At 50.7% G+C, this 23,773-nt stretch overlaps 1 protein-coding gene across 6 annotated transcripts in view; it reads left to right on the top strand.

Annotated features, from left to right (window-relative positions):
- KSR1 (kinase suppressor of ras 1) overlaps positions 1-23,773 on the top strand; it is a 145,044-nt gene that overhangs the window by 82,122 nt on the left and 39,149 nt on the right. For all 6 annotated transcript variants that reach the window (XM_033089259.1, XM_033089258.1, XM_033089261.1 and 3 more), the window contains 2 exons: positions 17,416-17,563; positions 21,477-21,936. In XM_033089259.1, coding sequence (XP_032945150.1) covers positions 17,416-17,563; positions 21,477-21,936 — 608 coding nt within the window. The remainder of the gene's footprint in view (positions 1-17,415; positions 17,564-21,476; positions 21,937-23,773) is intronic.

The following is a 23,773-nucleotide window of genomic DNA, read 5'->3' as shown; positions in this document are numbered from 1 at the left end:
CTCCTCCTTCTTCCTGGAGGCTGGAGACAGAGAGCTGGAGAGATGCCTTCAGTTTACCCACCCGTCAGACCTCGGTCTAGAGGGATGCTGTCCAGTAGAGCTTTCTGTGATGATAGAAACATTCTATACTGTTCTGTCCAACGTGGTAGCCACCAGCCATGTGTGGCCGTGGAGCACTTAAACTACGCACAGTGTGACTGAGACACCAAAATTTGAATTTTATCTTCATGAATTTTAATTGAAATAGATATATGGCAATTACTTATTAGTCAGTGCAGGCCTAGAGCCTGCGCTGAGAGTTAGGATGCTAAAGATGCTTTCCCTAGTCCTAGGAGCTCACAGGCGGCAGTGAAACACATGTATTGAGAGCGGGCACCAAACATCCTGTCCAAAGCCGGCCTGGGGTCTGTGGGAGCAAGCGGGTGAACTCAGGCTGGGAAGGTCAAGGAAGGACTGGCGCCAGCAGGGCTTGCCTGAGTGCTGGGAGCCAGCGTGGCGGGCAAGGAAAGAGCACACCAGATGGAGGGTACGGTACCCGCAAAGACCCTGAGCTCTGAGAGAGCTGGTACCATCCTCACAGGAGGTGTTTGGCAAGGGCCTGGTCTGGGAGGAGACTGGTGAGGACAACAGGGTGCATTCCCAGGAAGTGCCAGGGTTGGGGTTTTCTCTAGGAGATCACTGACATGTGTGTATGAGAGAGAAATAGATGGAGACAAAACATTGGAATTGTTTAAAGGAAAATAAAATTCCTCCGTAGTAGTGGGAAGGCTAGATTCATCGTGGGGATGGGTGAAAGGTGAGATAATGCTCCTGCCGGTTGGGGATATAGAACACCTGCTTGGAGGCGGGGCTTGAAGGAACCTGGGGATGAGCAGGAGAATGAGTTTACAGGCAGCGTCCCTTTCCCTTCCCTAAACATCTAGAGTCACACAGTGGGACTCTTTCTTCCTCCCCTCCACCCTTCCACAGGTTAAAAACTAAAAATCACAGCTTCGTCTTCTGGCTACAGCTGGGGAAATGATTTCAGAGCCTGCTGGCGTGGAGCCTTTTTTTTTTTCCTTTAGCAATTTCCCTATTGGAAGTTGTTAAAGGAAACGGCAAGCGCTGGCTGGGATTCCAGGGCCGGGGCCACAGGCCACGGGGTACCCGAATAAGCCCTCGCTGGTGGTGTTTCTTGAATGGAAGATGGAGGTGAGTCCAGTGAGGGGTTTTTGTTGTGGCCCTGACTGGGCAAGTTTCTCTTTCCCCTTTTTACTATTCTTGCATTCTCTTGGGGATGGGGAAGAATGCTACCTGACCTCTGCTACCATGTTGGTTTTCCATTGGCTGGGAGTGGCTGTAGCTCTGGGTGGGCCCTGGTACCCTGTTTTCCCGAAAATAAGACCTAGCTGGACAATCAGCTCTAATGCATCTTTTGGAGCAAAAATTAATATAAGACCGGGTCTTATATAAGACCCGTATTGTATTATATTATGTTATATTATATTATATTATAGACCCAGTCTTATATTATATAAGACCTGGTATTATATTATATTACATTATATTATACCCAGTCTTATATTATATAAGACCCGGTCTTATATTAATTTTTCTCCAAAAGACGCATTAGAGCTGATTGTCCTGCGAGGTCTTACTTTCAGGGAAACACAGTATGTAGGCTGCGTGAAGCGGGAGGCTCTGTGAAATTGAACCAGAAAAGTAAACTGGCATTGGCTCCTGGGTACAGCTTTAATCAGCATGAAGCCCTGCTTCCTTTGCTCCTAGCCTCTCCCCCCTATCCCTCTTCCCCCTGTCCCCACCCTCTCCCTTTGGGAGCTAGAGGCCACACGTGTGACAGCCTTGCTCTTTGGCAGCTGGGAGCCTCCTCAGAATGCAGCACACACCCCAGGGATGTGCGCTTGGGGCTGCCTCGGTACTGAGGAATTGAGATCTCGGTACCGACCCCATGGGGCTGGGCCACAGCGCTCTCCCCACTTAGGATGGGGAGATGGAGGCCTGGGCAGTGGACTGGCATGCTGGTGCAACCCAGCCCGTCGGGAGAAGTGCTGAAGTTTGGATATGGAAGGAAGGGCGCACACGCAAGGTGGTATTTTCTATATATCATCCTGTATAATCCTCATACCTGGGGAGGGGGTGTGGGGAAGTCACTATGATCCCTGTTTTATAGTTAAGCAAACTGAGGCTCAGAGACATTAAGTGACAGGTTAGCATCACACAGCTCGTTGGTAGCTGAGCTGGGATGCGGTCTCACATCCTGTGACTACAAAGCCAGGCTTGTCAACTCTCCATGATTTTGTCATCTGACATCTTTCTCAGAATAGCCCAGGCCAGGGCGACCGTATATAGTTGTGCAATCAAATCGAGCTTCCTCAGTCTCCCATTTCCTTCCCCACTCTCATCCTCTTTTACCGTCTCCCCTCTCTCCTTCCCTCCCTCCCTCCCCATCTCTCCTCCTTTCTTGCTTCCTCTCTCTCTTCTTCTCTCCCTCTGTCCTTCCTCCTTTCCTCACTCCCCTCCTTCCTTCTTTCCTTCCCATTTGTTTATTTGACACCCATTGATCTCTTACCTTGTACCCAGATGAATTATCACAGGGGATTAAATATGAACATACCGCGCTCAGGGGCTTACTGGGTAGTGGGGTACGAGGATTCGCATCTGCAAATAGCCACGGTGCAAAGCAATGAGGGAGGAGAGATGACGTGTGGCGAGATACAACCCTGAGGGCCCACTCCTGCTTTCTCCTATTGGTCCAGTCACGCAGTTAAGTGTATTTGTTGCCTGGTGTGTGCCAGGTACTATTCTAGGCCCTGCACCTGAGCTCCTGTCCTTACTGAACTTGCATAGGTTCATCACTCTCTCCAGTCGATGAAGGAATTTGTTTTTCTGATCCCGAGCCAAAGTAGCCTCTTTTAAAGCTTGGAGAGGAGGGGGTGTCCCTAGTTTCTAGAAATCTGAAAAATCATGGGCTTAGCCCAGTCCTGGTTGGCACATTTGAACAATGAGCCCATCTCCTTATTCCTTGGATTTCTGAGCTGCCAAGTCCAGTGAAAACTAACTAGACTGGACGCGCTCTGTGGGCAGCAGGGACCTGGCTGTTTTGTTCACTGTTCTGCCATAGAGTGGGTGTCTTGTGGAAGGACTGCATTCAAACAAGATCACCCAAAGAGTTTTGGTCTCTTGGGTTCAAGTGTCTCAGAACCTCTTATCTGGGCTTGTGAAGGTTGCATTGCAAGGGTCTCTGGGGGAGGTCTTTAAGCTGCCAACGGCCTGCTGAGGTCTGGGGTTCCTGAGCTGCCTCTGGTTTCTGTTGGTGATGGGCTGGACTTTAGCAGGACTGTGTGTCTGTAGCTCTGCTATAGATGGCTTTGGCTTCGGACCTCCTCCAGGGCCACCTAGCGCCAGGGCTGGCAGCTTGTGTTCGGTCCCTCCTCCTCCAGGGACTGCCTCAAAGGCAAGATCGCCCTAGAACAGATAGGACCAGCTAGATATTGTACTATTCTTGTGTCTACACCACACTTCTAATTTTATAAAGCAAACGTCTCTTCTCTCATTACCTTTCTTTTTGAAATAAATCAGCCTATAAATTTCAGCAGCCCTCGCTTCCAGCTCTATGCCTTTGGGCAAGCAGCAAGTTTGGAAAACAAGATTGCTTGAGAGCGTGACCTCTGGAATTAGACAACTCAGAACTTCATGTTGGGAGGCCGATTAAATCTTAATTTTGTCACTTGCCCGTGGTGTGATCTTGGACAAGTCCCTTACCTCTCTGAGCCGGTTTCCTCATCTGTCAGTGGCTCTAGGTAGAAACTGAGGGCTCATTTCTGCTTCCTTCTGCTTCCTGAATGTACACATTCAATTGACTAGCAAATCCCACTAGCTCTATTTCCAAATATATATCCCAAATCACCTCTGTCTCTTTCACCACCGCCACTGCCCTAATCCTAGCTGTTGCAGGGACTTGTCCAGTAACACCTGCACCGCTCTCTGTAGCCACTCTTGCCCTCCTTTTTATTACATTTTTCATGAGCCAAGAGTGGTTTTCCTTAAAGCCCAAATCCAGTCATCTCACTTTTCGGAGTATAGGTCTTCCTCGGTGTCTCGCTGCATTCAGCATGAAATCCAAACCCCTCATCATTACTTTAAAGGCCTGACATCTATTCATCGTCTGCCTCTTTCCCCGTCGTCTCCTGCCCCTGCTGACTCTTCCCCTCATGTGAGAACACAACAGGTTGTTTCCTGTCGTAGCCCAGGGCTTTTGCACGTTCTCTTTCCTCTGCCTGGAAATTTCTATACTCTCACGGCCAGCGCCTTCTCATCCTCTGACAGGAGCTTAGAAGTCAGATCTTCAGAGGCCACCCTGTCTAAAATTAGATGCCATTCATGCCCACCATTTGATTGCAGCATATTGTTTCCTTTTTCATACTTGTTCACACATTTCAGTTAACATATTTTGGTTGTTTTTTAATTTGTGTGTTTCTGTGTTTCCTGTTATGATATAACCTCCCGAAGGAAAAAGACTATATATTTTGTTTAGTGATGTAGCTCCAGTGCTGAGTAAAGTTCGTGACACACAGCCGGTATTTAGTAGCTGTCTGTTGATTGAAAGGATGGATGGATGACATGGTACCAAGGCATACAGTATGACTTACTAAGTAAAAGCTATTATATTCTCCTACTAGAACTTTTCCATAGCAAGTTCTAATACCAACTGGCGTAAGCAAACGAGACTTTTATCAGCTTAGGTAATAGAAGTTCAGGGAGGTCTGGATACTAGCATCTATTTCTTGGATGGGCCCCCTCCACGTGGCAGGCATGAAGCGTACCAGCTGCTAAGCCTCATTTCCTGCCAGCCTATCGTGTTTCCCCCAAAATAAGACCTAACCAGAAAATAAGCCCTAGCATGTTTTTCAGGATGACATCCCCTGAACATAAGCCCTAATGCGTCTTTTGGAGCAAACCTTAATATAAGACCCGGTCTTATTTTCGGGGAAACACAGTAGTAGTAATGGTAGTAATAGTAGTAGTATTTGCTTACTGAGAGCTTCTTCCCCTAGAACTGTAGCTGAAAAATTCCAGGGAAGGCTCTGATTGGCTTGGCTTTGGTGATATACTCATATCAGAACCAATCACAGGGTTAGGATGATAAAGAACCCCAGCTGGCCCACACTGGGTCAAGGGCGCAGCCCTTTGTCAATGTGATAGAGGGCCTGAAGGGTCAGGGCCACCTGCACTCAGGAAATGGGTTTCTGCAGGGAAGACAGCCATGCTGACAGAAAAAGAGGCATCACAAATACTCTCACTCCCTCAGAGAGCAATAACAGTTGCTACTGCAGCACCCCACCCGTGCCCTCCCCACGGGCTCTTAAAGGGGATAGGTGGCCTGGCTTTCCCCTGGGGGTTTCAGGGTTGACCGTTGTGTCCCATTTCCCATCAGTGAGCAGAACTCTTGTGTCTGTGTGGGAGGCAAAGGGCCTCAGGCTCAGAGATGGTGTGTCAAAGGCCTAGACCCTGGGGTTGGTCTGCAGAGATCATGTTTCTAGAATGTAACAGGTGAGCCTATCCCTCAGTTGTTTTTAATAACATTTTTCATTTTCTTCACTATTAAAGGAAGTAGTCAATACTTATTTCAGAAAAGCAAAGAAAATAAGTTATTTATAATCCTGTACAGAAATAATCATTGCTTCTTGGCTTTTTAGGTTTTTTTCTTACTATCCAGTAATTTACACGTATGTTCAGTTTCAAAGTGTGAAAAGTGCAGAAATTAAAGAAAACAATAATACGACCATTTATTGATGGTTTATCCCATAATCTTACTACTCAGAGGAAGCGCTGTAAACATTTTGGTGCATTCCCTTCCAGTCGGCCTTCTTTGTTGGTTTGTTTTTCTTTTCGTTTTCTTCTTTTTAAGTGTAGTTTGTTCATGAATTTATGCTACAATTCTTTAGTGAGTGTTCCCAGTGTGCCCAGGACCAAGCTGTGAGCTGTACATAGAATGTCTCATTCAGTCCTCCCAATAACCTTATGAGGAGGTGTCTTAGTCACTTCAGGCAGCTGTAACAAGAATATCACAGACTGGGCGGCTATTATAAACAACAGAAATTTATTTCTCAAAGTTCTGGAGGCTGAGAAGTCCAAGACCAAGGTGCCAGCAGATTCGGTGTCCGGTGATGACGTATTTCCTGGTCCATAGATGGCTGTCCTTCTGCTGTATGTTCACATGGCAGAAGGGGCCAGACAGCTCTCTGGGGTCTCTTTTCCCAGGGCACTAATCTCTAATCCCATTCATGAGGCTCCCCCGTGTGCCCTAGTAATCACCTCCCATAGGCCCCGCCTTTAAATCCCATCACATTGAGATTAGGTTTCAACATGAATTTTGGAGAGATACAAATGTTTAGTCCATAGCAGAAAGCAATGCTTGTATTCCCAGTGTACAATAGAGAGAAACTTGAGTGACAGTGTCATTTTCCTGAGGTCCCCTAGATGGTAAGTAGTAGAGCCAGGATTCATATCCAGGGAGTCTGGCTCCAAAGCGGGGGTCACGACACACACACACACACACACACACACACACACACACACACACTTTAAATTCTCTCAGATCGGACCATGTTGCCTGAGCATCTTTCCTTTTTCTTTCATTTTTTAAAAAAATTTAATTTGATTTCCAAATCTAATTACAACTGTTCACTGTAGGAAATTTTGAAAACGTAGAAAAGCTCAAAAAAGAAAATATAATCCCCCACAATCCCAACAGCCACTGCTAGGCAGCCACCTACCGTCTTACATTGTTATTTCATTTATATACAGTAAAAGTCACTGTTTTTGAGTTCATGAGTTTTGATGGCTGGTGGTTCCTACGGCTCTGCCTGTGGGTGTCCAAACCACCCAGCCCCAAACGTGTGAGATATGCAGAGGGTTTGGGGAGAGTTGGAGTTCATGTGGGGGTGGGGGTTCCCCTGATGATTCACCGGGAAGAGGGAGGTGATCATGTTCCTGGTTGACTCAGGTCAAACATTTTGAAGGGGGCAGCCAGGCAGGGGAAAGCTCTCTGTATGTGGCCTGGTACCCTGGGCTCCTGGAGCCCTGGCCCCCTGCAGCAAGGCCCGCTGGAGCCTGCGGGTCTCACACCCAGCACCTGCTCTGTGAGGTATGTGCTGACTCCCCAGCTCCCAGGCAGAGACTATTTTTGGCTGCAGTGACTGTTCACTACAGTCATGAAAACAAAAACTCTCCCTGCCTCCTTCTTCCCCGGGACACCGCACCAGGGGCCGGGGCTGCCAGCGACCCTGGGATCAGGCCCCTCACCATGCATTGCCTGTGGAGCTGGGTGCCGTCCAAGGGTACAAGGGGCACGGGTGCCCCACCACCCGTGGTGCTGCGAGAAGCACGAGGCCTGGACCAGCCGAGGCCGGAGGGTTGCGAGGTAGGCACTGGGGTCTGGGAGCAGGCGGCCTTTCCGTGAGACCCGGGAATGGGAATATGGATCTGCGCTCAGAGTCCTTGCTTTGCTAACTGTGGAACACGCCTGGAAAAATCTGCATGTTGGAATAGAATGTGACTTCTATTTCATTATTTCATTCCCTGTTTTTCTTATGGTCAAATGGCTGGGGAACCAGTAGAATCTCCCTAAAATAGATCTTCCCTCTCCTTCTAGTGACTGGTGTGGGCCTGCCTGTTTGTGCTTTTGGTTGGAACAGGGCATGCATTTGTTTTGAGCCTGCCCCTATAGGGAACTTAAGAAACTGGGGTTGTACAGGCAGACCCAGCCCTGCCTCTCGGTGCTTCTGGTCAGCCAGGCCAGGGAGGCCAAACCGTGTAGAGACGTGAGTGCTAACTTTGGAGTTACACGGACCAGGGTCCAGTCCAGGCACCATCACTCACTTGCTGTATCTTCTGTTAAGTTAATCTCTCTGAACCTCACTCTCCTTAGCTACCAAGCAGTTGTGCCCATGCCATTTCATGGGTGACAATAATACCAGTAATTGTTATTTTTATGAATAGACTGGTTGTGAAAAGAGGAAGCACGTCTAGAAGCTGAGTAAGAATCAATGTGCCACAGCCCTGGATGGCTCTAGGCCTTGTCTCAGATCCTGTGTGTTTGGGTGTAGCTGGTGATGTGGGGTTTGCTTTTTTTCAAAAAGAAGCAAAGTGTGCGCTGTCACCAACGTGGGCGTGGGTAGGGATAGGCAAGAACATGGAGTCAAGGATTTCTGCCCACCCTCCATCTTTGGAGCCACTGAGACATTAGGGGACTTGCCAGGTTCCAGATGAGGCCATGAGCCCAGCACCCCATTGCTTCTGGATTCCACAGGGCTCTGGGCCCACGAGGAGAGCACATGGCTTGGCATTCCTTGGACCAGCGCCTTTGGAGGTGATTCTCAGGGCAGACCTCAGGGAGGTCTTCCCCTTGGCCGTTCAGAAAACCTGTGCAGGGATGAAACCTTTACATCTGAGTGAGCAATGCCCACCATGGAAAATGCCCTCCAGGAGTAGGGTGGGTCCTGGTGTTGGTCACCGGCAGGGCCCTGGCTCTGGTGCTCTTGTTCTGGGTGACCAGGCAGGTCCCCTCCCCTCTCTGGGCCTTGGTTTCCTTCTCTGTAAAATGAGTTTTGGACTAGATTGTCTCTAAGGTCCCTTCACACTCTGCCTTTGACCTTGGCAGAAGAAGGGTTTCTCTCCTGTTCTCTTCCTTCCCTCATGAATATCCATTGTCCCCTTTCGTGCCTTCAAACCCTGGTGACTCTGGATGGCCTTCTTGGCTTGAGTCCTAGCTGTCCCCCTCAGGGCCCCATTGGGCTCCCTGCCGTGCTGTAGGGCAGGAGTTGTTTACACGGTTTCTGGAAAACTACAGAGAGGGGCTGCCTACCTCCAGGAACTCCCAGGAGATCTTGCTTGCCTGGTTGGACCCCCATGGGGTAGCTCGGAAACAATGGGCCCCTGTCCTCAGGCCGAGCAGCCTGGGTCTCAGATCTCCAGCTTTAGACTCATTGCCTACGGGCCCGTGCATCCCTCACCTGGACAAACAAGCCAAAAGGACAGACCCCATGCTGAACATGCCTCTCCCTGGGCAAGGGGTCTGTGATTAGGCTCCCGGCCCCCGAGAGGGACTCTCGCACCCCAACCCTGGGGCCAGGCCTGTGCCAGGGCCCGGAGCAAAGCCACTGTGCCTGCAAGTACAGAGGAGGCAGGAGATGAAGACAGTCGACTTGTCTGGGAATCCTCTAACAGAGTTTGACCAGGGGAGAATTGAAAGGGGGAGAAGATGGGGACCAGCAGGCCACAAAGATGACTGAAGATGTGGCCACGCCTGAGGGCCGCTGTTTATTTCTGTCAGTGCCCTTAACCCCAGGAGAGTTGGGGTTCCCCACAGGGAAATACATTTCAAGCCAGACCCCGTTCCCTGCACCCTCTGCATAGGATGACCAGGCTTCCCAGTTTTCTAGGGATCCTCCCAGATTAGGGCTCTTGTCCCGGAGTAGTTACTGACGGCTCCACCTTTCCCTCTCAAAAGTGTCCCTGTTGGGATGGCATAGGATACATACACCCTCCCCTCGGGAGCCTCTCCTCTTCACCTAGCTGCCCACCTGGCCTTCGTCCCCACTGCCACCCTGGTCGTTCTCTCTCACCTGCTGCATCAACCAGGGACGCAGGGGAGGGTGGCTGCTGATCTGGGGAAGCTCCGCCCTGGAGCAGGGCGCGGCTTGTGCGGGGAGGGACTTTCCCAGATGCCAGTTCCCCAGAAGCCAAGCGTCACCCGCTGGTTAGTGTGTCTCTTTGGCTGCTGGCAAACCCTCCCCCTGGCCTACCCTGACCCCAATCTTTTTTGTTTTTGTTTGTTTGTTTTAGAGTATACCATTTTAACTAGAGTTTTACTGTGGAGTCCAGTGAACAATAGTGGGGGGTTTTTGTCCTGCAGTCAGTAAACACGCTGGGTGTAGAGAACCCCCTGTAGAAGCCCACCCACCTCCTCTCCATTCTAGGAGTAGCATGTATTGGGGGGAAGCACACAGCCCCCAAACTGCTGTGTGTGCTTCTCAAATGCTGGACATGTCTGGCCACTTTCAAACAGCATCCAGGAGGAGTGGTTCTGGAAGTGTGTGTTGATGACCCAGAGAAAGATGACAATATGCCGGCTGCCTAGGATGGCAGATGTGGGCCCTCCTCAAAGCCTCTTCCTGTGTGTCCCCCTTCTGCTGATAAGGTGCTGGGGGCTGGACAGGGAGAAGACATGTCAGCACATTGGGAAGCGGGAAGGAAGGAGCCATGAGGTCCAGGGACATCAGGAGATGGAGCCCAGGGGATGTGTGTTTGTTGAGTGGCTGCGTGACGCACTGGATCAGGGGTTGCCAAACTGTGGCCCCTGGGCCAAACGCAGCCCACCAGGGGTTTGTTTGTCTAGCCTTTTGAATGGTTTTCACATTTTTAACTGGTGGGGGCGGGGGGGGGGGAAGACTATTTTGTGACGTGAAAATTAAATGAAATTCACATTTGTGTCCAAACTAAAACTTTTATTGGAACACAGCCACACCCATCTATTTACATATTGTCTGTGTCTGGGCGACAATGGCAGAGTTGAGTAGTTGCGACAGAGACCATATGGCCTGCAAAGCTGAAAATGTGCACTCTCTGTCCTGTACAGAAAAAAATGTGCCAATTCCTACACCAGGTACCTCAGGGTTTATAGGAAAAAGAATGGGACCTGGGAGGCAGCTACAAGACAGGCTCTCCGGTGATGGTGGTGGCTGCGGTGACAGCAGATTCTGCCAGAAGCTGGAGATCTGGTCCTAGGCAGAGGTGGAAAGCACCCGCTTCCACCAGAGGGCAGGAGGGGAACTGAGGGGGAGCCCAGCGCCCAGGGGGCAGCTGAGCAGATTAAAAAGGAATGTGGCAAGAAGACCCCCTGGGAGGCCTCCTGCAGCTGCTTTAACCTCACAGCTGGAGCTCATCCCAGCTGTGTGGGGGCAGGGCAGGGCATGGAGCCAGGAAAGCCAGATGTGGCCTGTGATGGCAGGTAGACTGTGCCCTGGGAAAAAGAGCTCCCTTTATAGAGCAAAGAAGTGGGTACCAGCGCAGACAGGGCTGGCTGGCTGGGACTAGGTGGAGACGGCCATGCCTCGGCTGTACCAATCGGTTTGTGTGGCCTTGAACAAGTTGCTACCCTCCGAGCCTTATCACCCATCTCAGGATGTGATGAGCATTGCATGCACTGACCTAGTTCATCTAGCAGGAGATACGGACGTGTAAATGCTCACCAGTTACCCTTTCTGACCCCCCACCGCCTCCCCTTTGACCTGCATCCCTCCACCTCCACACCCCATCTCCCCACGGCACCATCATTCTGAGGCTTTCAAACCCAGACATACCAGTACGTAGGCCCAAGACAGCTACTTCCTGAACATTCCCGCCACGCTCCCCATTCTGTGAGCCCTGACCCTGCCTTGTGGGAGGGAGGGAGGCACTAGTGTGTGGGATAGGACATCTCCTGGGACATCTGTGCGCTTGGACTAGGCTGGGCTTGAGTTGAAGGAGAGTGTGGGCCTCACGAGATGACGGGCAGGAGGTCGAGCCCCAGCGTGCAGCCCTGCCCTGGCCTGACCTGGCCAGACCTGCCTTCTGACCTGGGCCTTCTCAGACCCTTTCTTGGCCAGACTTAAGACCTTGCAGCCTGTCTGCTCTCATGGTCCCCACCCCCAAAAATTCTGATTTGATTGGTTTGAGGTGGGGGCCCAAGCATCAGAATTTTTTTTAAAGCCCCCTAGGGAATTCCAGGGTGCCACCAGGGTTGAGAGCCGCTGATGTGATCTAACCAAACCCACTCGTTTTTTAAGTGATGGAACCAAAGTCAAGAGAGAGGCAAGGTCTGACCCAAGGTAAAGGGGGTTCCAGGGACCAAATCTGACACTTCCTTCGCTGTGCTGGCCAGCAGGGAGGTGGTGGAGCGGCCTCTAGGAAGTGACTGATTTCTCCCAGGAGGGGCTTTTCCTTGTTTTCCAGGGCTGTGATAGTAAAGAGGCTGGGCCCAGATGCGGTCCACAGGCAAAGCCAGTATCCCCAAACTGTTTGCTGATCTCTTTGGAAATCCCAGGAGGCTGCCTGACCCAGGCCCTCACTGCCTCAGCCCTTCCTGTGCCTCCCAGAATATCCAACTGTTATCCAAGTCTCACCCCTCCCTGTCCCTCAGCCCAAAGGTGGGGAACAGTGAGGAAGGAACACGTCAGGTGCTCCCTTGCCAACTGGAGGCATGCAGGCTCCCAGCCTGAGCTGCCATAGAAACAGTCCTGCTCTTCCCTCTGCCCCAGCCCCCCGGGTCCTGGCCTCACTGGGGTGTGTGGGGTTCTGGGAGTCCACCTCTGGCCTCTGGTGTGACCAGTTCCCAGGGAAGAATCTGTGGCAAAGGATCCTGGCCCTTTAATCCCCATCCAGGGAAGCTGGGGGAGGCCTCTGCCTACACATCCCAGAAATCCAGGTTCTGCAAATGGACCTTGAGTGCTAGCAGCACTGATTAGGGCAGTTGATTGACCCATCCTATGCTCTAGGACTAGAAAGCTAAACAGATAAACAAAGTGTGGGTTTGTTTCTTGGTCTTCCTTCAACCTTGGCCGTCACCCGAAGGCTGGCTTGAGCTGCCACGGGTTCTTGTACGTGGCCCACACACAGGCATTGAAGCCCCTGGCAGTTCCACTGTCCACCTGACTGACCATGGCGAGTGGGGATGGCTTTTGGTGTAAGCCGGCACAGATTTCTAAGTATAGACCCCAGGCAGCCCCGTGGCTGCCGGTAAGTCCCAGGATATCATTTGATACCCAGCCTGGCCTGTGACACCGGCCAGCTGCCTAGGGGAGGGGACAGCTGTGTTTGGCCCAGCCCACCTCTGCCTTCTTCTATAGAGAACAAAACAGCAATTTAATTAACACAGATTGGGGGTGGACCTCAGTGCCCAACTGACCCTGCCCTCTAATTATTATCAGAAAGAATAACTTAATGTCACCCACTGGAGAACGTACGTCGTGTCTTGAGGGCCCAGACAGAGGTGGGAGCCAGTTTCCTGTCCCATGTTCTCACTGCCCTACTTCTGTGCCCCCATGTTCACCCGACAGTCATAGGACCCAGGGGAACCCCCACAACGGGCTGAACATCCATGGCCTCCTCCCTTCTTGGTTTCAAGTCCATATTTTCTTCTTTAGACAGAAGCTGAAGTGGGTGGGCAATGGTTCTGTTCAAAGCCTATGGACCCTGCCTTTCTCCCTTCCCCAGAACTCCAGGGGATGCCCTTGGCTTTGAGACAACTTGGCATCTTCCATCCATGAGCCTGCAGGCAGGTGGGAGGCCCTCCTGAGGTCGTGGGGCCTCACACCTGACAGGCTCTCAGAGCGGCTCCACTTGCCCGGTGGTCAGCAGGCCTGTGAATTCACCTTCAGCAGGTGGTTCAACTGATTCCCTAACTTGCTTTCAGCTGAGATTACCCAGAACATTTGTACACGAACTACTCTGGTCCGAAATCACTTCCTAATTCAGACTTGGCAGTGCCTATCGCCATGGGTGGGCCGCGCGTCACATCTGTGTGTGAGGTTTGGGGGTGCCAGGTTGCGTAGGGGGCATTGCTTGAGTTGTGATAGGAGGAGATAGCAGGGTCACTCCAGAGGCCTGCACAGCCACTTGGGCAGCCTGCCTGTTGTCTAGCCGCAGGCCCAGGCGATAGCTAGGGGCACATGATTTCTTCATGTACTGGTTCCCCTGGTTCCAGCATGTTTGCCTCATGCACTTTCCCCTCTTGACTGAATTCACTTCAGGTCCGAAGTCACTTGTAGGAGTTGGAGGGCTGAGCACTTTGTTTCCATGGGGGGGCCCCAGAGCCACGTCGGGAGCCTCACTGAGGCCCGGCCACTCCGGGATATGCTGCCCAGGGCACTTGCTGCTGAGCCGTCATCCCTCCCGATTTGCCTGCAGAAATAAAGCTTTAGAAGTTGCTGATCAGACAGATCTTCGGAATGTGTCAGATTCTTCACACAGGGTCTCCATGAGAAGGTCTGGGGACTCTGTGTGACCATGGATACAATTGTTTGGTCTGCACAGATTTGCATTAGCTGCCACCATGTAAAAATCAACCATTTTAAAATAAAAATTCAGATTTCTTTAATACCAGAAGATCTGGCGCCTCTCCCATAGCCTCCCCTCGTACCTTGCTGCTGTCAGGTTTCTTGTTATTTAGTAAAGAGACAAGAGAAGTACTTCTAGTTCTTGTATCTCCATCAAAAGATAGATCAAGGGGGCCTCGCCCCACTGATCTCATTTCTTCCCAAGGCCTAGCCCTGAGACAATATTTGAGACCCCGACTCTGCCAGGTAAACCAGCTGACTGACTGCAGTTTTTAGAGAGAACAGAGTGGTCCCTCTCCCTAGTTCAGTGATCCAACCCTGCAGGGAAGAGGGATTAGGGAAGACAAGAAACAGTCAGAAATCGTGGTGGTGATGGTGTGCTAAGCCCTCTCATTTCATTGATGGACAAGCAGAGTTCACACCCCAGGAAGCCATGCTTGTCCTTAGAGAGGCTGGGGCAGTTGCATTTTAGTGGGACTCTCGATAGGCTCTTCTGTCCCGTTCCCCCGCCCCCCAATTTTGTTTTGTGTTTTGTCAATCCTTGGTTTGAATCAGAGCATAAAGAAGAGGCAAAGGAGGGAAGGGAAGGCAGTCCATGGTCTCTTAACTCCGTGGGGTGCAGTGATCTCTGAAGCCTCAGAGGAGTGGGAAAAACTTTGCAGCTAATTTGAAACTGTAAGGGAATGCCTGTTTGTTTTCATTCATTTTTTTTAAGGGAATGGATTTGAACATATTCTGTCTTTCTCTTTTTCAGAGCGTTACTTTACTTGCCAAAGAATTCCCACTTTACAGTATAGTTTTTTGGGGGTTTTGTTGTTGTTTTCAGAAAGCAAGTAGAAATTAATTCCTTTAACTTACTCTGAAAAAATCATTTCCCCCAAAAGGTAGCTGCTGCATCCTCAGGCTTTGCCAGGCTACTGAGGGACAGACAACGGGAATAATCGAAGGTGCTTTGGGGTCCCGCACATTTGCGTTTCAGCTCTAACGCTGCCAATTCTCCTTGCAGAAGGTCTCTGACCCTCAGTAAAATGGGCTTAACTGCCCTCCTTGCTGAATTGTTTTGAGTAGAGATAGTACGCAAAGCACTGGACGTATTGTACTGGCAAGTAGTTTGTAATAATAAATGTAGTTATGATGTTTGAGAAACTGAAATTGGTGTGGGTGGGGAGGAGAGAAATATAAAGAAAGAAAAGCAATCCCTACTGCATTGTAGATGGTAGTTAGATTGGGGATTGGGTTTCTAGGCTTGTTGGAAACCTGCTGAGTCATCAGTCTTGGGAAATGAAATGTAGGAGTGTGGGTAAGACCTGAGGCCACTCCAGGGATAGGTGGAAGGTTGTTTTGTGCAGTTGGGTAAAGGTCAACGTCACTCCATTTGTTCTTGCCCCGACAATGTGGCCAACTTGCTTTTCATAGTAAAATGAGGGGGAAAGATGTCAAAACTCCATTTCGATGGAGTGTTACTTAGGGCAATAAAGGAAGACACACTGATGAACAAAAGCTTCTGCCTTGGGACCATTATCTAATCGGCCCCTTCTCTGTGCTGTTCTTATCATCGGTTTCCTGTGACGCTTTAGTTTTATCTCCTGGAAGGATTTTTGTCCAACCAATGATGATGAGCTGCTTCTTGGTGCATTTGGTGCTTATTTCTAATTGTGGGTGTGAGTCACTCTGAAGAGTTACAGGATTCTTGTCCACAACTCTGGAGACTAAAGACCATACAGGCAAGACACCAAGGTGGGATGGGAGGGACGTGACCAGACTCCAGGGGCCACATGCCGGGCGTCAGCTGTGGCCCCACCCCCAGGTATTACAAAGCCCCCAAACCATTGCCCCACTGAGTCACAGCCAGTATCTTCATCAGGTTCAGTTTTGACAATTGAGTCTAAGATTTATGGCAGCGGACTGACTGACAAAAACGTTGTTCTTTTAAAATAAAATTAGACCCAGCTTTCTAAAATAGATGAAAATCAACTTAGATTCTCAAGAACTTTGAGCTCTATATGAATCATCTGATATGGGATGTCTGGTCTTGCCTGTTATAGAAAATCTAAAAAATATAGAAAGGGTGGGGCCAAAGAGGGAAAAAAACAGGTCTTACCACTGGTCACGTAGCTCTTTGAGCTTTCTCTATGCTAAGCCATATGTTATTTTGCAGTGCAATGACTTGTTTTCATGTCAGTCACCCCGCAAGCCACTTGAGGCCAGGGACATGTTCCATTGTGCTGTATGTCTGCTCCAGGCTTGGTATCACACGTGGCTCAAAGCCGCCAGAGCTTGAGGTGTTTCTTCCCTCCTTGATGAGAGAAAAGACCACACGCTTTGAAGTCAGCTAGGTCTTGATTCAAATACTCACACTTTGTATTCGTTTTCAGTTGCTGTGTAACCAATCACCACAAATTTAGCAGCTTAAAACATCCCCCATTTATTGGCTTACAGTTCTGTAGGAGGAAGACTGAATGGAGGAGTCCAGGCAGGCTCAGTTAGCTTCCCTCCTTAGGATCTCACCAGGCCAAAGCTGAGGTGTCAGCCAGGCTGGCCTTTTACCTGGAAGCTTTGGGAAGAAGTCATGTTCGAGTGCATTCAGGTTATTGGCAGAATCTAGTTCCTGGTAGTCGTGGAGGCTCCCTTTTCCTTGCTGGTCTGCAGGGGGCCACTCTCTCTCCTAGAGGCCACCCACATTCCTTCTCAGGTGGCCTGTCCACCTTTCAAGTCTGCAATGGAGTCCTTTTCATGCTTTGAGTCTCTCACTTTCTCTATGCTACTTTGAACCCTTGAAAGGTTTTGCCTGAGAATTAAATAAGGTAAGGTGGTAAGGGCCCACACAATGCATGGTGAGGGTTAATTCTTTGTAATCCTTCTCTCACTAAACCAGTTTTATTTGAAATCTATCTCGAATGATTCAAATACAGTGCCACAAAACTGTAAAGGGTCGTCTTTATCTCAAGTACTTGTCATTCTAGAAAGTTGTCATGATTCATCATTTTTCTGGGCAGAGGAATGAAAAGAAACAAGAAGGGCAACATGCCCTGATCAAAACTTCTCTGATATTTTTCTTCCTTGTCCCCCACCCCCCACCCTGAAGCTTAGGCGTCTCTACTTCAGCTGCTGTCTCTGGGAGCACTGGGGGTGGGGGCGAGAGCTGGCCTTCTGAATCCTCAGACAAGTGGTGGCTTCGGGTCAGAGGCCGGCCCACCAGCAGCTGGCCCCTGCCACTCAACCGGGAGGCCCGCCCTGGCCAGGGAGAGAATGAAGAGGGCACTGGAGCCTCCTGAGTGCTCACCAGCTCTCTCTGCCTGTCCCCTCTGTGTCTTCTCAGGAGATCCTCCGAGAGCTCACACTGGATGCCCTGCTGGACATGAATGAAGCGAAGGTGAAGGAGACGCTGCGGCGCTGTGGGGCGAGTGTGGAGGAGTGTGGCCGCCTGCAGTACGCCCTCACCTGCCTGCGGAAGGTGACAGGCCTGGGTAGGTAGGGCCTGCCTCCCCGGCACCGAGGCCAGCCCCATCGGCTCCTTCTCCCGCCACCTCAGCCTTGACACCAGCCTTCTCACCGGCCTGGCCTGATGCTGGGGGCACAGCCTTTGCTGAGGTGGATGACGGGGTGTGACAGGTGTGGCCCAGGGTTTCTGGGGCAGCTTGGAAAGGCCAGGGTAGACATTCAGGAAGTGTGTGATGGGCCTCGCCTGAGACAGAGGCTCTCCCTGAGTCAGAGGGCTCAGATTTGGACTGATCTGGCCAGTATGAACATAGGGAAGCGTTAGCCATTGTTAGAAATCCCAGGCTGGTCTGCTGGGCGGGACCCTGTATAAATTTCCCCTCTTTGGAGAATATTTGTTGGCCTCTGTGAATTCTCCAACAGCTTCCTGCATTCCATCCCCCCTTCCCACCCTAGCTCACCCTCAGCCCTCTCCCCACCTTCTCCTGCCCCTATCAGCTGGCTAGGCTGTGTGCTCAAAAGGCACACGCTGATTTGGGCTCAGCCTGAGCCAAGCAGGATTCGAGACATTGTAGGGAGTTTCAGCCCTGACTGTGTCTATGGCTGCCCCAGGCAAAGGGTGTCATCCTGGCATTATGATGTGTTCCTAGGGAATTATTTGCAGGCTTTCTAAATCTTGCCTTGGAAACGGCTTCAAATGCCCTGACTTAACACTCCCACTACCAACCACACAGATAAGGCTTTGAAATGAGCCTAAGGAGTGAAATTAGCCCTGGTTTTTAATTATCTGAACCACCTGTCTTATCTCCCACTGCCTGAGGCTTAAGGAAGGCACAGACGTTTTCATTCTGCTTGATTTTTTTTTTCCCAGAGAGGATTGGGCTTAATTTCTTCCCTGGTCTCATTGTACCAAGTCCTCCTCTGAACACAGGGCCTATGTGGAGAGCTTCACTCAGTTCAGAAAACCTCAACACACCAGGCCTCCTGGCAGGTGCCAGGAAATAAACATGACAGAGATGCGGTCAGAATTCTCTTCCCCATACTTTACAGAGGAGGAGACTGAGCCCAGCGAGGGGAAGTGACTTAGCCAAGGACACACAGCCATTGGTGGCAGAGACCGTCTGTAGGCCTAAACATTTGTGGAGGAGCCAGCTATCGAGTGGTGGTGACCCATTTATGTTAGGAAGGCCGCTGGATGCCAAGATAGGGAGATCACTAACTTATTAAGCACTAATTTATTAAGCCAGGTAGTTGATGTACATGTGGCAACACCCTTTTGAGAGGTAGTGGTAAGCTCCTTTTGTAGCTAGAGCACTGGAGGCATGGGGCAAGCTGTTTGCGGTGCCTCACCTGGCACGTGGCAGAGCTGGGCTGAGAACTCAGGTTTCTTCCCCAGGGGGTACTTTTTTCATTGTGCCCCAGAGGAAGCCCTTGGGGAAAGGGTCTTTTCCTGGTCCTCCTCTCATTCAGTCTCAGCGTGTGGTTCCTTCTCATCCCCAAGAGGGTCCTTGCCACATCTCACCCACGTGCGCCTGCCCAGTGGTGCCACACTTCAAGGGCACCTGCTGGGACTGGGTGGGTACCAGTGATTGCCCTGTCTCTCGGATCATGCAGGCATCTTCATTGCAGCCAACAGGGCTGGGTTAGCGCAGCCTAGTTATGGTAAAAATGGACTGTGGAATTAGACTGCCTGGGCCCAGTCGTCTACTCAGCCACTTAAAGTCCGTGGGACCTGGGTCAGTTATTTAACGCCACTGTGCCTCAGTTTCCTCATCTGTAAAATGGAAATAATAACAACACCTCACATAGGGTGGTTGTGAGGATGAAATTAGTTAAGGTCAAGTGCTTAGAACAGAGCCTGGTGCATATTAGGTATTCTTTTCAGTATTAAGCTGTCACGTGATGGAAACTATTGAAGTCGTTTCCCTTGTGGTCTCTGGTCTTAAGAAAGGTGAGTAAAAGATGGTTCTCTGTGCCAGTGGCTGGTGAACAGGGGACTGTCGTGCCAGCTGATACTTTTTGTCCTTCGTCCATAGCAGACATCACTAATCAATCCCTGATCTCTTCCTACTGAGTGACTCCAGCGTCATTATCTATTGACTGCTGTTGATATGCACATCAAGACCCACTTGTCATCCCTGAGCTGGCTCAAAGCAGTGGTCATTGAATAGGCACTTTGAAGAATTTGGGGCTTGTTTCCTTTGGTGGCAGATTTGCCCATGGATTCGTGGAACTCATTCTCTCATCCCCTGAACAAGAAATGTGTCAGTACCTCCTATCGGCCAATATAGAAGTTCAAGTATAAATCACGGCTACAGTTCCAAAGGAGCAAGCAAGCACAAGGAACACACAGACTAATTCATTCAGCCAAGTGGATTCGTGAATAGAAAGTCACCATGCAGTGAAGTAGGAGGAAGGGCATTTGAGGAGGGCATGGAATGTACAAAGAAACCCTAAGAATTGTGAAGGCTAATCTGTCTCCACCCTCCCTGATAAAGGGCTGTGTGGGCCTGGCTTGACCACCTCTGATGACAGAGAGCTTATTACCTCACAAGGCTGTGCCGTTATAGGTTATTCAGGACTGATAGCCTCGTGGGAGGAGGCCAGAGCGGTGGCTGGGACCACAGGCGCAGTTCCCATCCCACCACTTGCTTCGCTGTATGACCTCAGCGGTGTACGTGGCCTCTCTGAGTCTCAGCGACCTCGCGTGCTGGAAGGATGAAAGGAGAAGGGATACAAAGCACAAAGTGGAATGGTTTCTGGGCAGAAGATCATTTTGTCATTTCCTATACTTCTCATTCATTGATAAATATGAGGAGGGCGGCGTCTTCTTTCCAACAACAGGGTCTCCAGATCGGGTCCTTTCTCTCTGCCCCCACCCCTGCAGTATCTTCCCCCTCTCCTGTAAGGTCAAACCTAAAGTTCTTAGCAAGACAGATATCCAAGGCCCCTCCTGAGCTGGCCCCAGGTGGGCTGACCCTCCAGCTTCATGTCTTGCGCCTCCCTGGCTTGTCCTGACCTCTCAAGTTACATGGAACTTCGTAATTACGGGCAAGTGCCATGTGTTCCCTACCTTTCCACATGCTGTTCCCTCTGCCTGGTGTACCTGCTCCATCTCTTCCCTAGCTGGCTCAGCCCAGGTACCACCTCCTCTGGGAAGCCCCCTGACCTCCCAGGCTAGTTGGGGTCCTCCTACTCAGGGCTCCCTCGGTCCCCATGCGTTTTTGCGTCAGCACACAGCTCACTGTGCTGAGTGCCTGTCCCCCTCATTGGAGTCTTCAGGCTCAGTGGATATGTCTCTTTCATGCCTTGATACCCAGCATCCAGCATATGCTTGAATCAATGGACAGACTGTGCCACTGGCTTAGAACCCCACAGAGACTTAAAGTCTTAGGGGCCTCAGGCAGAGGGTTGCTGTGGGGGTATTCAGTCACTCACAGGCTCCTCTCAGAAGGACGTGGCTAGTGATCCCTTTGTAGCTGGATCTCTTGGCTGGCAAACTCCAAGGGCGATTTTCTATTGCAAGGTTGGTGCAACCCTTTTTCCTGACATTTGAATTTTCTCAAAATGGAGTTATCTCTTGAAACACTCCAGCTTCTCTTTCCTAACCACTTCCCCTCTCTGAGGTCGCCCACTTTTGGGGTGGCTTTGCCAGCTTGCTCCCCTCAGACCTTCCAGCAAGAGCCCTGCCTAAGCCATTCCCTCTCTGGACCTCATTTTCCTCTCTGTAAAACAGGGACAGCAATGTCCACACTGGTGACCTCGGGGTCAGTTAGATAAGGTGGGAGATTATGTGTGTGCCAGATAAAGGCTGGTAGTGGAAGCCTTCCACTAAGGAACTGTACAACTTTGGACAAGTGTGTAACCTCTCTGGGCCCTGGCCCCGTCCGCTGTTAATGCTTCTAGCCGCAGCCATCTATGATTCAATTTCTCGGCCCACAGGAGGGGAGCACAAAGAGGACTCAGGCTGGAATTCGTTGGATGCCCGGCGGGAAAGTGGCTCAGGGCTTTCCACAGACAGCCTCTCACCAGCCAGCCTGCCCTGGCCCACAGGGGGCTCCCAGCTGGGCAGAATGGGCAGCAGTGCCCAGGGCCCACGCTCCGTCTCCGTATCTGCACTGCCCACCTCGGACTCCTCAACCCCTGGCCCCAACGAGGGTCTCACGGACACCTGTATGCCCCTGCACGCCAGTGGCCGGCTGACCCCCCGGGCCCTGCATAGCTTCATCACCCCTCCCACGACGCCCCAGCTGCGACGGCACACCAAGCTGAAGCCGCCACGGACGCCACCCCCACCCAGCCGCAAGGTCTTTCACCTGCTGCCCAGCTTCCCCACGCTCACCCGGAGCAAGTCCCACGAGTCTCAGCTGGGGAACCGCATCGACGAAGTCTCCCCAATGAGGTAAGTGCTCCTGCCAGACAGGTGCTCAATTTGCCGTCCACTGAACGTTTTGACTATAGTTTTCTCGTTATAAAGGGAACATAGACTCCATTTAAAAAGGACATAGAATCAATTAATATAGAAGTATACATGATGGAAAGTGACAGGTGCTCAGTGCACTCCCCAAAGTACCTGAATAGATTGGGCTAGATCCCACTAGATTTTTTTTTGTCTGTGTACACACACACACACGCACACACACACACACACACACACACACACAAGTGAAATGATGCCATGTACCAGTCAGGAGAGACTGGGTTATGCTGCAGTGACAAATATCCCCCAGATCTCTGGGTCTTAACACCACGGAGATGTATTATCTTGCTACTGCTGCCTGTCCGTCATGGGTCAACCTCATCCCAGGCCCCAGGCTGATGGTACAGCCACTGTCTGGAACGTTCCACCGTGGCAGAGGGAAAAAAGAATTTTAGATGTTACACAATTGCAGTTCACCATTCTTTCCTGAAACTTCTAATCACCATTCATGGTCCTACCCAAACAAAGGCACCAAGAAATGTAATTCCCCCATGTACCCAGAAAGGAAGAACTAGACTATCTGGCTAAGACCTCTATTGATTGTCAAAAAACCATGAACTCCATTCTATGACCTGTTGTTGTCAACTTACCTGGATACCTCTGAGAACTTCATGCCAGCACATGTAGAAATGCATTGCTCTTTTATTTATTTTTTTAAAAATTATTTTAAATCATTAGTAACAGTCACATGGTCCAAAATGCAAAAGCTTTGTAGCTTATGTCGTTCATCTTTACAGGGGCATGTAGTACAAAATCCATCCCTACCATTTTTCTTCAGTCACCATTTCCCTTTTCTGGAGCCAACCAAGTTACCAGTTTTGTATATATTTATAACTATTCAAACTACCTCATCTTTTTAACACATTCCTATCATGTTATCGTACAGTTTAACTCCTCCCCTCTTGATGGACGTTGAGGTCGTTGTCATTTTTGCTATTACAAAAATTGCCCTTGTCATATGCCCTTTTGAGCAGGGCAGAGGGGAAGGAGGGAGTTTTCTTTGGGAGCCTCTTACCTTCTTGTACTTCTGAGAGTTGGGGCATCTGGCTTCTCTCGTGAAATGGGCACCCCTTTTCTGGTTGGGTGGGCTTGTTGCCCCCCACCCCAGTGCAGGGCATCTTAGGTCCCTTATGGGATAGATCCTGGACATCTCTAATGGTTTTGAGTACGTCACCCAAAGAGAGAAATACATGCTGTGATGTTTTCTGCCACCCCCGATCATGCGGTCCTGCTGGGGCCTGGATGCTCCCTCCCACGCCCCACCCTACACCCCAAGGGACTGCAGCCTTTCTGCTCCTCTGGATCCTTTTGTCTCAGAGAGCAGTGATAACTACCATGTGGACACATGGTCATGTGAATCAGAGGGCACCCCAGTGGGCAAAACCCAGTGCGTCTGTGTCTCATTTTCTCCTGAAAAGAGTGTTAGGAGGGCTCCAGTCTCATCCTGGCTCCCGGCAGAGAATAGAGCCTTGGGCAGATCCCACGGCCGGTGAACTGGGCCTCAGACCCTGGGATTCTGCATCAGATCCCCACAGAGCCACCAGAACTAGCAGTGCCATGGGTGCTTAGGCCACCTGGCTGCCCTCAGTGAGCCTTGAGGGCGGACTGAGTAGCCTGGGTTTCCCAGCTTTCGTCATCCCTGCAGCAGCGGCAGTCCCAGAGAGATGCTGCTCAAGGCATGTCCCCTCCTGATCCTGCGTGGGGGCCACCTTTCTGGTCTCACAACTGTTCTCCCTGCCCTCCTGCCCCAACCACTTCC

This window comes from Rhinolophus ferrumequinum, chromosome 21 (assembly GCF_004115265.2).
Source record: "Rhinolophus ferrumequinum isolate MPI-CBG mRhiFer1 chromosome 21, mRhiFer1_v1.p, whole genome shotgun sequence".
NCBI classification, from domain to species: domain Eukaryota; kingdom Metazoa; phylum Chordata; class Mammalia; order Chiroptera; family Rhinolophidae; genus Rhinolophus; species Rhinolophus ferrumequinum.
The sequence above is the reverse complement of the archived record's forward strand: the minus strand, read 5'-3'. Positions and strand labels throughout refer to the sequence as shown.